General features: G+C 38.8%; 1 protein-coding gene across 1 annotated transcript; it reads left to right on the forward strand.

Annotated features, from left to right (window-relative positions):
• Positions 1-2,030: 2,030 nt before the first annotated feature.
• LOC127215828 (olfactory receptor 6C75) lies at positions 2,031-2,993 on the forward strand. Its single transcript, XM_051176320.1, has one exon. The coding sequence runs from the start codon at positions 2,031-2,033 to the stop codon at positions 2,991-2,993; it is 963 nt and encodes a 320-aa protein (XP_051032277.1).
• The last annotated feature ends 11,172 nt before the right edge of the window (positions 2,994-14,165 follow it).

Here is a 14,165-nt window from a genome sequence, read left to right on the forward strand (position 1 = left end):
CAATCAAATTAGTCAACAAGTGCTGAAGAAATGTCACAGCAGCAACCACTGTAAAGATTGCAGAGGACAGATGAGACTAGGCAAGTCGACTGGGTACAGGGACTTATCTCAGTCTTTGAGATGACTTCATGAATGAATGTAAAAGTAAAAAATAAAATCTTTGTATGACATCAAAAGTGATGAATGTGAAATATGGAAGAAAATAGTTGTTCTCTCCTGAAAACTTATCTTGAATGTTGAACTGTGTCATTTATTTATCACAAGAAAATAAACAATGTTGCATGCAAGTGATTTAATATGTTGAAAATAGAACAGGTAAGAACACTTGCAGTTTACAAAAATAAAATTAGAGCCAGGAGTAGGAGTCACATTTACAGTCACGGGGTCCATGGGTTTGAGGCAGGAGCGTGTGAATTCAAGGCTGGATTGGCTACAAAGCAAGACTTGTCTCACCAACAGAATAAAATAAGATCATTTTGTGTAAGTATTGCTTTAATGTCACTCAAGATAGGAATGTGATAAATAAAATATACCTAGTCATAGAGTACTTGGATTTCCACAGAAAATCGTTATAGCAGACAGGAAATGTCCTACAACATAAATGTTGAAATTAGACACAAGTGTCTTTGTCTATCAGACATGTCCATGTGTGCAGCATACCAGGAACATATTACTGTGAAGTATGGAGTTATCTACAAAAAGTGTGAAGGTTTATAAACATAAGAAGAATTAAAATAGAGAAATGTTTTAAAATGTAGAGGAAAGCACTGTACATGAAAATCTTTGAGGGAGTTACACTACACAAAAAGTTCTCAGGCATTTCCTTGTTTCAGGAAATACTCAGTAGACATAGACTTATGACAAAATATAGGAGAACATGATGAAGAAAATAAGGGTATGATTATGAAATAAGAGTGGTTTTTTTTAAAGTATTTTATTTGATTTACAACAAAACCAATTTTAAACAATGATGGCAACAATGATTTTAAGTGTATGTGTTTAGCCAGATATTTTATTCATTATATATATAATGTATTCACATATGTCTTGATACATATATGTAGTAAAATGATTACTGCAATAAAGAAAATCATTTTATCCATCACCTTCTATTTATTGTTTTTCCTTTTGCTGCAAGAGTGCATAAAAATGTCCTCCCAAAGTAAATTTAGTAAACAATACAACAGTAGTTAAGTATACTTTAGTTAATATAGATACAACCCATTAGTTATGTAGACTTATTTATCCTATATAACTACAAACTTACAGCCTTTGGAAATATTAGGATTACATGGACCATGTTACAAATATAAAATAATGTATAATGCTATTTATGTTCATGCATAATAATATCCAGCTTTACAAAGGAGACGTTGCTACCTTGACATGTATGACATCATAATGTCCTTCAGATTCATCCACGGTAAGTAAAATAAGCTAGACCAGGTAACAAGTTAATTTCATTGTTAGAAAAGTTGATTTCTGTTTTTTATGATAATTTTTTATTTAAATTTGAAAAAGCTTATTTTACATGTCAATTCCAGTTCCCTCACCCTCCCCTCCTCCCCTGTCCCACCCCAACCCCCATCCCATCCCCTTTCTCCTCCCCAGGGAGGGTGAGGCCTTCCATTGCAGATCTTCAAAGTCTGTCATATCACCTGGAGCAGAACCTAGGCCCTCCTCCACATGTCTAGGTTGAGAGAGTATCCCTCTATGTGGAATGGGCTCCCAAAGTCCATTCGTATACTAAGGATAAGTACTGATCCACTACCAGAGGCCCCATAGACTGCCCAGTCCTCCTAACTAACTCCCCATGTTCAGGGGGTCTGGGTCAGTCCTATGCTGGTTTCACAGCTATCAGTTCAGGTCAGCTGATTCTGTGGGTTTCTCCAGCCTGGTCTTGACCCTTTGCTCATCACTCCTCTCTCTCTGAAACTAGATTCCAGATGTTCAGCTCAGTGTTTAGCTGTGGGTGTCTGCTTCTGCTTCCATCAGGTACTGGATTTCTTATTTCTTCATCTACATAGAAAATGACTTTAGAAGCAGAGACTATTATGAGAAATTCCACATCAGTAACAGAGTTTATTCTTCTTGGACTGACAAATGACCCACGGTGGCAGCTTGTGATTTTCACATTTCTTCTTGTTACCTACATGCTAAGTGTGACTGGAAACCTCATCATCATTATCCTCACTCTCTCAGATGCCCATCTGATGACACCCATGTATTTCTTCCTTCGCAATTTCTCACTCCTGGAAATATCATTCACATCTGTCTGCATTCCCAGATTCCTTGTCACTATTGTGACAGGGGACAGAACCATTTCCTACAATGGCTGTGTGGCTCAGCTATTCTTTTTCATTTTCTTGGGAGTGACAGAGTTTTACCTTCTGGCTGCCATGTCCTATGATCGTTATGTGGCCATCTGCAAGCCTCTCCACTACACAACAATCATGAGCAACCGTGTGTGCATTCTTCTCGTCTTTAGCTCATGGTTTGCAGGATTCCTGATCATCTTTCCACCAATTATCCTTCTGCTACAGTTAGACTTCTGTGCCTCCAATATAATTGATCACTTTATCTGTGACTCTTCTCCAATTTTGCAGCTTTCTTGCTCAAACACTCACTTTCTAGAGCTCATGGCCTTTCTGCTAGCTGTGGTAACACTCATGGTCACCTTGACATTAATTATTCTCTCTTACACATACATCATTCAAACAATTCTGAGAATTCCTTCTGCAAATCAGAGGAAAAAGGCCTTTTCCACTTGTTCCTCCCATATGATAGTTGTCTCCCTCTCTTACGGAAGCTGCATTTTCATGTACATCAAGCCTTCTGCAAGGGAGAGGGTGACTTTAAGTAAAGGTGTAGCTGTGCTCAACACCTCAGTGGCTCCTCTCCTAAACCCCTTCATCTATACACTGAGGAACCAGCAAGTGAAACAAGCTTTCAAAACCATGGTCCAGAGAGTCCTTTTTTCTTCAAAGAAATGAACATGATCATGAAGAAAACGGACCTCTGAAGACAAAACTGAAATGAAAATCTCTGCCCCTCTCTACATAGATTCTTTCCCAACAATTATTAAAATGCATTAAACTTACTAATGAGCTAGAGAAAATATATGTAAAGAATAGAAATATAAAATGAAATGTAATGGACTTTTAAAATTATTTTTCTAAGGAAAATATAAGTAGAGTACTTGTATAAAATTAATTTTATTCTTTGGTATTATTTCTTAAATGATGGATTATTCAACTGACAGTGCCTCTATTTCTACTAATCATATTTCAAAAGGGAAATCATGACTTCTAAGAGTACATTGTTATCCTGACTTTACGTTCATCTTCTTTCCCCTGATACAATTGTCACTACCACTGACATGCTACCAAATGAACAGAAAGTGTTGAAGAGTGGTGGAATGATGGCTTGATTATCCTGGAAATCTTAAGTGCTGATTATTAAAGTCTTAGACGTTTTCTATCATTCAACATGCAATAATGTTTTCTTTTTTTCATTGTGTCTTTCACAGAGATTTCCTTTTCCGCAGGCTCATAGTCAACACAATGACTTTTGGAAGTAGCCAAGAAAATGAAAATACCGTTCCAAGGTCAGTCCTGTGCCTAATGAGTCCCTTGGGATCCATGCTATACCAAGAAGAGTAATTGTCTTGGGACAAAACTATGAGTCTGACTAGATAACTGGTATGTGATTCAATTTTTAGCTTGTTTGTTTTCAGCTTGATCTGAATCACAGGTCAATGTGATGAGCTTCATCATTTCCAATGTGGATTAAAGAAATAATTGTTATCATGAACAAGAACAATATGAAGCTCCGATTATTTCATTGTATGTGGAATACTTCAAGTATATTTTAAACTAGTATGGTTATAAAACAAATTAGGTGGTATTTTATTTCATTATAAATTCTTTGTTGAGGCAACTTATATTTATAAAGAAATGAAACTATGTAAGTTGACTTTTGTAAGATAAAGCAGTAATAAATATAAAATGAAAATATAAAGTGTGGAAAAGTATAAAGATTAAGTAAATGTTCCTAATTCCACATGCGGAATAGACGAGAGAAAGAGAGAGAGAAATACCATAAAGGAGGGAGCCATTATAGGTTTCAAGAGAAAATTGACTCTAGAGAAATGTCCAGAGACCTACAAGACTGACCCCAACTAACAATTTGAGCAACGTGGAAAGGCTACTTTGAATGCCGTTCCCTGATAATAAGATTGATGACTAACTTATTCACCATCATGGATCCCTCATCTAGTAGCCAATGGAAACAGAAACAGACACCCACAGCTAAACACTGAGCCAAACTGGAATCCAGATGCAGAGAGGGAGGACAAGACCAGGCTACAGAAACACACAGACAGCTGACCTGAACAAGGAGGAGCTAATGGACCCCTAGACTGATAGCTGGGAATCCAGCATTGGACCAACTCAGAACCCCTGAACATGGGTCTCAGTTAGAAGGCCTGGGAAGTCTAAGTGACCTCTGACAGTGGAACCCTGGTACACAAAAGGACTTTGGGAGTACATTCCCCATGGAGGGATACTCCCTTAACCTAGAGGCAGGAAGGATGGCCTAATCCCTACTCTAAATGACTTGACAGATTTAGATGACCCCTCCCGGAAGGCATCACCCTACATGTGGAGTGGGGGGAGGGGAGGGGAGGGTGGTCTGGGCATGAGAGGGTGGGAGAGGGGGAGGGAGGGAGGGAAAGAGGGAAGGAGGGTGACGGAATTGGGATCAGTATGGGAGGGGAGAGTGGTCAGGGTGCATGTGAGGGGGGAAAGAGGGGAAGAGGGAGGGAGAGAAAGAGAGAGAGAGGGAGAGAGGATGGCAGGGAGGGAGAGGGAACTGGGATCTATATGTAAAAAAATAATTAATTAATTTAAAAAACATGTCATCTGAATGTATATTTAATAAGTGTAAATAATCTAACTATAGACTTAGTGTAAGATTTCATGTAGGAAATTGATATATTGCTGAATATTTACACAGAAAATCAAAACTGGTCCAGAAGATTGTATATCTTGATAATGGAAACAAATTTTGCTTTGCTATTAGGGACATAAACGGTAATGATGGATTTAAGAATAAAATGTTTACCAGGAAGCATGTCATCTTGAAGTGGTTTCCCTGTGGTACTCAAGGTAAACAGGGCCACCACTCATGTTCAAATCCTTTCTAATGTTGAGTTTCTACAATACAATGAAAGGAATCTTTATTAAATTTGAAATCCCATCATGTTCTTAGATGTACAATTAATTATACTTTGTTGACATAAAGTATAAAAATCTTGTCTTATTCATTTTCTACAATGTATATAATCTGTAAATGATTCCTAATATCAGATGTTTAAAAAGAAGAGAAAAATAAATAAAAATTTAAAAAAGATTAAGTAAATAAATATAAACTATAGGCAGACAGGAGAGAGAGTGTGAGATAAAAGATAACACATGAAAAAAGAGTAAGGGAAACTTTACCCTCTTGATTAGCATGGCTTATCTGAAGACATCAACTCCAATTTAGGAAAATTGAAAAAAAAAACTTACAAACTGCTCTTGTACATGACTTCAAATTGCCTGGATACATTAATACAGAAGTATTTTCTTTTTTCTATTATTTCTTGTTTAAAGAATTGATAACAATTTCAAAAGAAACTTACAGATAATCTGAGATACTGAACTAATGATAAAATTTTGAGTAATATTGCTTGCATGAGTTTTATTCATATTTCGTTGTAAGTTTTTAATGATTATAACTATTTTTCCAGCCAGATACCCTGTTAAGATCTCTAGGAATACAGTGTTCTATATCCACAAATATATAAAATGTTTAGAGACTAGTTTATGCTATCAATTTCTATATTAAATACAAATAAAATGATTATCAGAGTTAATGCATGCATGAACTTAGAAGTCACATTGTGGCTCCATTCACAGAAGAGAGAAATACAAGAAAACACACAAATGCATAAAGTTGACTGTAGTCAATTCTATGATTGTGTAATAATTTCAGCCCTGTTACTATTTAGTATGCACAAGCATTGACAAGTACCCCTCATAAGTCTAATTCTCTCTCCACAAGTGATATGTCATTATAATAATTTATTACCACAGTAAAAATGATCTTTAATGTTTACTTCATCTCATTTTTCACTATATAATATATACAACAAATAAAATTACATGTCAATAAGGTGTGCAGAAGCTGGGGAAATGATTCAGTTTTGAAGTGCTTGTCATTTAAATATTAACATCTGGATTTGGACCCCCAATATCTATTAAAAAACCAAGGTGTGATGGTATGCACCAGGAGGCCTACACAGGGATGTGGGCAGGAGGGGGATACCTAGAACTGGAGAGTTCCAAATTAGTGAGAAACCCTGCCTTAAACAACAATATAGAAAGCAATAGAGGAGAGTACCAAACATTAGCCTGTGGCCTACATACACACACACACACACACACACACACACACACACACCACCACCACCACCACCACCATCTTCCCACAGACATATGTCATGTACCCCCTAAGCATATGCAAGCATGCACCACACAAACACACATGATCAAGTTTATTAATAATTTGTTTATTAATAACATTTTCACTCAACTACAAATTATTAGTAGTTATTCTTTGAAGAGCCAAATATTAGACATAGGTTTTTGACTATATGGATGCTCAAAAATTAAAAAAATAAAAAACTTATGAAAGTCACAGCTTAGAAATGCAAACATAAAAAACAGATTTTATCATTACAAAATTAAAAACACTGTCATTAGCTGCCACCACAGCAGGGCTATAATATGACAACAGGTTTTACCTGTGAAGTAAAAGCAGATTTCATTACTCTGATAAAGAATTCTTACAAAGAGTAAGTCGACTAAGACAACAGCAGAAAAGCTTGGTATATGAATCTGTCTGGTACCTTATTCCCATTCCTACTAAATTACCATAAACACAGTAACTAATAAAGCATGTTCTGATTTCAACAAAACAATTACAAGCATTACAAAAGACATCAGCACCAGAGCCAGGCATAACTTAGGGATTAGAGCTCTCTGACCAGGAATTTGAAATTATGACTGCTAGTTTAACATAATAATTAATATGGCAGGTGCTCTGATAGGGAGAGTAGATGGCATGCAATTAGCTGTCAACTAGCATAACTAACTAGAAGAATGAAACCTAAAAAATGAATTAAAAGGAAATGCTAGAAATCAAAAGCAATTAGAAATAAAGAATGTCTTTGATGGGTACACTGGTTGATAGGATGTGGGGGAAAAATAAGTCAGTAATTCCTAAAGACAGCTCAGTGGAAATGTACCAAATAGTATTTTTAAAACAAAAAGTAAGGTTAAATTAACAAAGCACAGCTTTCCAAATTAAGCTTCCAAAAGTTAAAGGGCATTTCAAACACTATAATGCCAGGAGGGAGAAAAAAAACATTTGCAAACATAATGGCAATCAAAAACTTTTATATATTATGACAAAATATGAAACAAGAAAATCAAAGCAGAGCACACACCAAACTGGATATGTTTTAGTTGTAACTGTATGTGTCAGATTCAAAATCAGAAAAACAAAGAGAAAATGTCTAAAACAAGAAAATGTGGGTACATGAATGGCCAGTTAGAAGAACAAAAAGTAAACTCACAGCTCAGAGAAAATATGTGTGAAAGAAAATGTAAAGAGTTGAAAAAGGAAGGCCACTAAGTTCTATTTCATTTATGAATCAAAGGGATGAAAATACAGACCCTCTCATTCAAACAAAACCTGAATAGAGATGTTTTGAGTGGATCTAACTTATAAGAAATGTTGTAAAAAGTTCTTTAAGCAGAAGGAAAATTCTAGAGGTCAGAGACTCTATTCTACATGACGAAAGGTAGCTGAACAATAAATAATTAATTTAATTAAGTTTTCTTTTTAAACATTTTATAATACATATTCATTTTGTTTTATATATCAGGGTTTTGCCTACATGTATCTATGTTCATTGCATGTATGTCCTGTGCCCAAAAGGGTGAGAAGAGAGCATCAGATACTCTGGAACTGGAATTATAGATGATTGTGAGGTACCATGTGTATCCTGGGGCTCAAACCCTGGTCCTCTACAAAGCAACATGTGCTCTTAACCACTGAGCCATATTTCCAATCAAGTAGTCTTAATGAACCAGAAAAACAAATACTATTCAAATATATACTAGCAACTACTTATCAATAACAAAGACATGAATATACACAATGCATGACATCGGTATCATAAAAATCAAAGTATATTGTCATAAAATGCTACTTTACCTGAATAGCATAGTTTGAAATTGGCATAGTTTAGTTTTATAATGCATATTGAAACTATTTAGTAACTGCTTACTAAGTGAAATATACATCTGATAAATTAAGATGAGTAATAAAAGAAAATAATATAAATTTATTATTAATAATGCAAAATAAGAATGAAAAATAAGTATAAAATTACAAATATAAGGGATACCTGAATTATAGCAAAAATTACTTTAAATGTTACTAAGTGAACTGTATAAAATAAAAGGCTGAGATGATGAAGGGATTTAAAAACTAAATTTAATGGGCTGGAAAGATGACTCAGAGGTTAAGACCACTAGCTGCTCTTCCAGAGGTCCTGAGTTCAATTCCTAGCAACCACATGGTAGCTCACAGCCATCTGTAAAGAACTCTAGTGCCTTCTTCTGGCCTGCAGGGATACATGCAGACAGAACACTGAATGTGTAATAAATAAATCTTAATAAAGAAGTACATCTTTAATTTAAAAACTAAATTTAAAAACACAACTAGGTTCAAAGTAAAGGAACAGGTAGCCCAAATTGGAGTATGTATACTGTGCCTGGGGGCAAAAAAGATAGAAGAGCCTGAGGTGCTGGATGGCTACAAGGAAACGGTGTCATCTGGGCACAGCAGGGACACTGCACAGATGAAGTAGCTGTGACATTATGTACGAGACTTGTGCACATCTGAAACACACCGTATCCCAGTATGGAGAGGATCTAGAAACCATCCTGAGTAAGGTAACCCAATCACAAAAAGACAAACACTGTATGTACTCACTCACATACGGATTTTAGACATAAAGCAAAGGATAAGCAGCCTACAATCCACACTGCCAGAGAAGCTAGAAAACAAAAAGGACCCTAGGAGAGACATACATGACCCCCCCCCACAGAAAGGAAAAAGGACGAGATCTCCTGAGCAAATTAGGAGCAGGGATGGGGGTGAGGGAGTTAGGAGAAAGAGAAGGGGAGAAGAAGGGGGGAGAGGAAGGCATGAGGGAGCAGGAAGATTGAGTCAGGGGAAGGACAGAGGAGAGCAAGAAAAGAGATACCATAATAGAGGGAGCCATTATAGGGTTTAAGAGATAGCCAGAGACCTATAACAATAACCCCAACTAACAATCTAAGCAATAGTGGAGAGGCTACCTTAAATACCCTTCCCCGATAATGAGACTGATGACTACCTTATATGCCATCCTAGATCCTTCATCTAGTAGCTGATGGAAGCAGAAGCAGATACCCACAGCTAAACACTGAGCTGAACTCTTGGAATCCAGTTGCAGAGAGGAAGGAGTGATGAGCAAAGGGTCAAGACCAGGCTGGAGACACTCATAGAAACTGCTGAGCATATTGGGAGGGGGGTAGTAATGAGTGGAGAGGGAGTAAGGAGAAAGAAAGGGGGAAGAGAGGAGAACTTGTGGGACCAAGAAGATTGAATCGGGGGACTAATAGACAAGAGGAGAGAGAGAGAGAGAGAGAGAGAGAGAGAGAGAGAGAGAGAGAGAGAGACCATAATAGAGGGAGCCACAATATAGTCTCAGTTTGGACAGGGACAGCACTAGCAGCTAGCAAATCCATTCCACCTTTCACTCCAAAACTCTTATAATGTGACAGCAATTCCAGTGCAACGTCCAAATAGGAATTACAAAGGAGGGAGAGAAGGGGAGGGAGGGAGGGAGAGAGAGAAAGAGGGAGAGAGGGAGAGAGGGAGAGGGAACTGGGATCGATAAAAGAGTTGAAAAGTTACAAGTGGGTATAAACCAGACTCTCAAAGTGTGGCATCAGTAGTCTAGATACAAGTTAAGTGGGTGAAGGGCTCCCTCTAGAGGTACATAGCATTCTTGCACTGTTACACATACCTTGTAAAACACTGTTTTCATAGCGCCCTCATCTAGTAGCTGAGGGAAACAGAAGCAGATACCCACAGGTCAGCTCTGAGCCGAACTCCTGGAATCCAGTTGCGGAGACAGAGGAATGATAAGCAAAGGGGTGAAGACAAGACTACAGAACCCCACAGAGACAGCTGACCTGAACAAGGTGGAGCATAGCTGGGAAACCAGCTAAGACCCACTCAGATCCCCTGAATGTAGGTGAAGGCCTGGGCAGACTGAGGGACCTCTGACAGTGGAACCAGAACGTATCCCTGGTGCACGGATGGACTTCGGGAGCACATTCCCCATGGAGAGATACTCCCTTAACCTAGAGACACACGGGGCGGGGAGGTGGGCCTACACCCTGCCCCAAATGACTTGACAGATTGTGATGATCCCTCATGGAAGGCCTCACTTTCCCTGGGGAGTGGATGGGGGATGGGATGGGGAAATGGGTGGGGGACAAGGGAAGATGGGAGAGAGAGGGAATTCAGGTAGATGTGTAAAATTAGAAAAAATATTAAATAAAAAATAAAATAATGAACTGAACAGTGCTGTGAGAGGAAGTGTCGATTTTGTCTAGAAGTGTAGGCTCTCACAGAAAATGAAAAGAAGTGGATTCCTTCCAGACTAATGTGGTTTGATCACGCCAGACCGCCTGAAACAGAGTACCAGGTGATCCTACATTCAAAACAGCTGGACAAAGCAGCCCTACAGACTACAGCCAGGATTTCTGAATCTTCTTCAAATCCCCCATGACAGCGCCCCTTACCAGCAGGAAGTAGTTTGGAAAGAACGACGCCCAAATTCCCAAATATTGTGTATAAATGTTTGTTTTCATTTAATTGGACTTTGTTATACAAAATAAAATAAAAAAAAGAAGTGTAGGCTCTCATGAGTCTATTACTCCTAGAGAAGACCACTCACCTGAGAACATTTGCTTAGCATAAATTACCCTCAATGGGAGAGAGGGGAGCTGGATGGGAAGGTAAAAAGTATGGAATATGACCAAAGCACGTTGAACAAAATTCTCAAAGATTTTTCCTTTAAGTAAAGAACAGATGGCCTGAGGTATAGGATGGCCTTGTTGAAGGAAGTGTGCCATCCTATACTCCAACAAAGCCACACTTCCTAATAATACTACTCCCCGTGAGCTTATGAGGGCCAATTTTATTCAAACTGCCACATTCCACCCCATAAGTTTGCAACAATATCATAATGCAACATGTATTTAGTCCTGTTTCAAAAGTCTCCACCGTCTATCACATTCTCAACAATGTTTAAAAGTCCAACGTTTAACGTCTCTTCTGAGAGTCATACAATCTCTGAACTGTAATCTTCTATAAAATCAAAATAAAAAATAGATTCCATACTTCCAAGAGACAATAGCACAGGATATGCATTTTGTTTCAATATGTAGGAAAGAGGACAGCAAGGAAATACTGGACCAAAGCAAGAATAATACCAGCTGGGCAAATTCTAAACTCTGCAGCTTCATGTCCCATGTCAAAGTTCTCTTTAGATCTCCAACTCCTTTCAGCTTTGTTGACTGCAACATACTGCTTTCTCTTCAGCTGCCTTCACTCCCTATTAGCTACTTTCCTTGGCAGGTATCCCGTGCCTCTGACATAGCCAACATCTTTGGGTCTCCAAAGCAATCCAGGCTTCTCCTTCACAGCTTCACACAATGGCCTCTCCAGGCCTTCATTCAGGGACACCCCTGACACATGCCTAGCTTTCCTTAGTTGAAGAGGGAGATTCCATAACGCCATTCTTTCTTAGCCTTTACTCTAAGACCGGAACCGTGTAGCTGAACCTCTCAAGTTCTGCTACTTGCAAGGGCTGTAACTTGGCCCCCTCATTCAATGACATCTTTACCAGGTTTCTGTTTTCCATGGTTTCCTTTGCTGCCAAAGCTTGGCTGTTCGGGGGTCTGCTCTGTAGAATAGGCTGGCCTCAAACTCAGAGATCTGTCAGCTGCTGCCTTCCTAGTGCTTGGATTAAAGGTATGTACTACCACACCCAGCCCTAAGCTTTTCTTTAGTTCCTTTTCACAAGTTGGGAACTTATCTGGGTGGGATCTTACCCTGAGACCACTGCTCCCTTTATTCTGTTTCTGAATCTGTTTATCTCCTTGAACTTAGTTCTACCCCACTTCCTGGTACTCTTTTTCTTCTCAAATTGTACATTTTTTTTTTATTTTTCCCTCCTCAACTTGCCCTTTTTTATTAGAAATGTTCATTATTGCAAACACTAGAAAAAGACACAACAGAATCTATACTAGGCTGCTTTGAGATTTCCTCTTGTCCATGGAAATTAATCCAAATCTCTATTATTGCCTCAGGCAGACTCCAGACAACGGCAAAAAGCAGCCACATTCTTTAGCAAAATTATCATGAAAATAATTTCTAGGTCACATACTAATATCCTTCTCTTCTAAAACCTCTTAAGCCAGTGACCCTAGCATCACTGCCTTCCATGCTCCTATTAGCACGGTCCATCAAGCAGCACCTAAAGTGCTCAAGTGATTTTCCAATTCACAGTCCCAAGGTTCATATTCCTTCAAGCAAAAACGTGGTCAGGCCTATCACAGCAATAACCCAGGCCCTGGTATCAGCGTCTCTCTTGGAGTTTCTATTGCTGTGAATAGATACCGTGATCATGGCGACTCATTAAAAAAAAAAAAAAAAAAAAAAAAAAAAAAAACATTTAATTGGGTGACTTACAGTTCAGAGTTTCAGCCCATTAGCGCCACGGTGAGACATGCAGCATGCAGGCAGACGTGGTTCCAGAGAAGGAGCTGAGAATTTTATATCTTTGATCTATAAGAAAGAGAAAGTGAACTGAGACACTTGGCTTGAGCATATATGAAACCTCAAAGCCCACCCGCTTTTTCTAACAAGGCCATGCCTACTCCAACAAAGCCACACTTCAGAATGACAACACCTGTTATGAGTTTATGGGGGCTAATTAGTTCAAACTACTACACCATGACAAGGGTCTTCCAAGAGAACTCAGAAAAAAAGCCTGGTGGTAAATATTATAATCACTGGCTATGTCCACACATATCTCTGTCCTCAGTAAGCCCAAAGATCACAGACTCAGCCTGGCAGCAGTCATGGCTACAGGCCACTGCCAGATATCAGAGTCACTCTAGACCAGTTCCAACAAGCTCAGAGTATATGGAGAGTGGTATCTGAGCTGATCTAATGTAGAGGCCACATCCAGGCTGGTTTCCTAGACTACAGAGTAGAATTGAATGCAGCCCAAGAGGTGCAAGAAAGAGCTATGGGCTCAGGCACTGTAGAGGAGTTAAAGCTTGCTATTTGCCAGGGTGACTGGCGGGGTAGACTCCTCTCAGGTATAAACATACAGGACATCAAGAGGCATGAAGGAAGACACTGGGGACCAGTGGAGCCCAGAGCCACAGATAACAGGCAGGGTGAGCAATGCAGGCTATATATGTGGTTAGCCTTCACTTGGCCTCAGTCTTGGTCTGAATCATCCAGTCTCTCACCCTACTAAATTTACAGAGCTGCATGTAAGATTCCAACTTCATGAGAGTTGGCTTCCAGTCCTTGTCTTTCTCCAGGATGAACAGGCATGCTGTGTCAGAAGTATACACATTTGGGTGGAATACCTCAAAGTTGCATTTTGGTGATGAGGATAGATAGTCATCTTTGAACAAACCTCCTTCCCATGAAGTCCCCTTCTTTCCAGGGATAGCATGTTCCCAGTTCATCAACTTCATGGGAACAGCCTCAAAGACAAATGGCATAGTCCTTCCTCCACAGCTTCTGTCTTGACTAAGTTCAAAACTTAGGAAGATAAGTACCTACTGCTGAAGACCGCACATATTTTGTAGGACTTAAAGGAATTAAAATGGTAATATCTAAGCTCTCATCCCTGCCCTGAACACTACCTTTCATAGTATGGGAAGGTTCTCTGCAAGATGCCAAGGGAG

Source organism: Phodopus roborovskii, unplaced genomic scaffold (genome assembly GCF_943737965.1).
Source record: "Phodopus roborovskii unplaced genomic scaffold, PHOROB, whole genome shotgun sequence".
Lineage (NCBI taxonomy): Eukaryota > Metazoa > Chordata > Mammalia > Rodentia > Cricetidae > Phodopus > Phodopus roborovskii.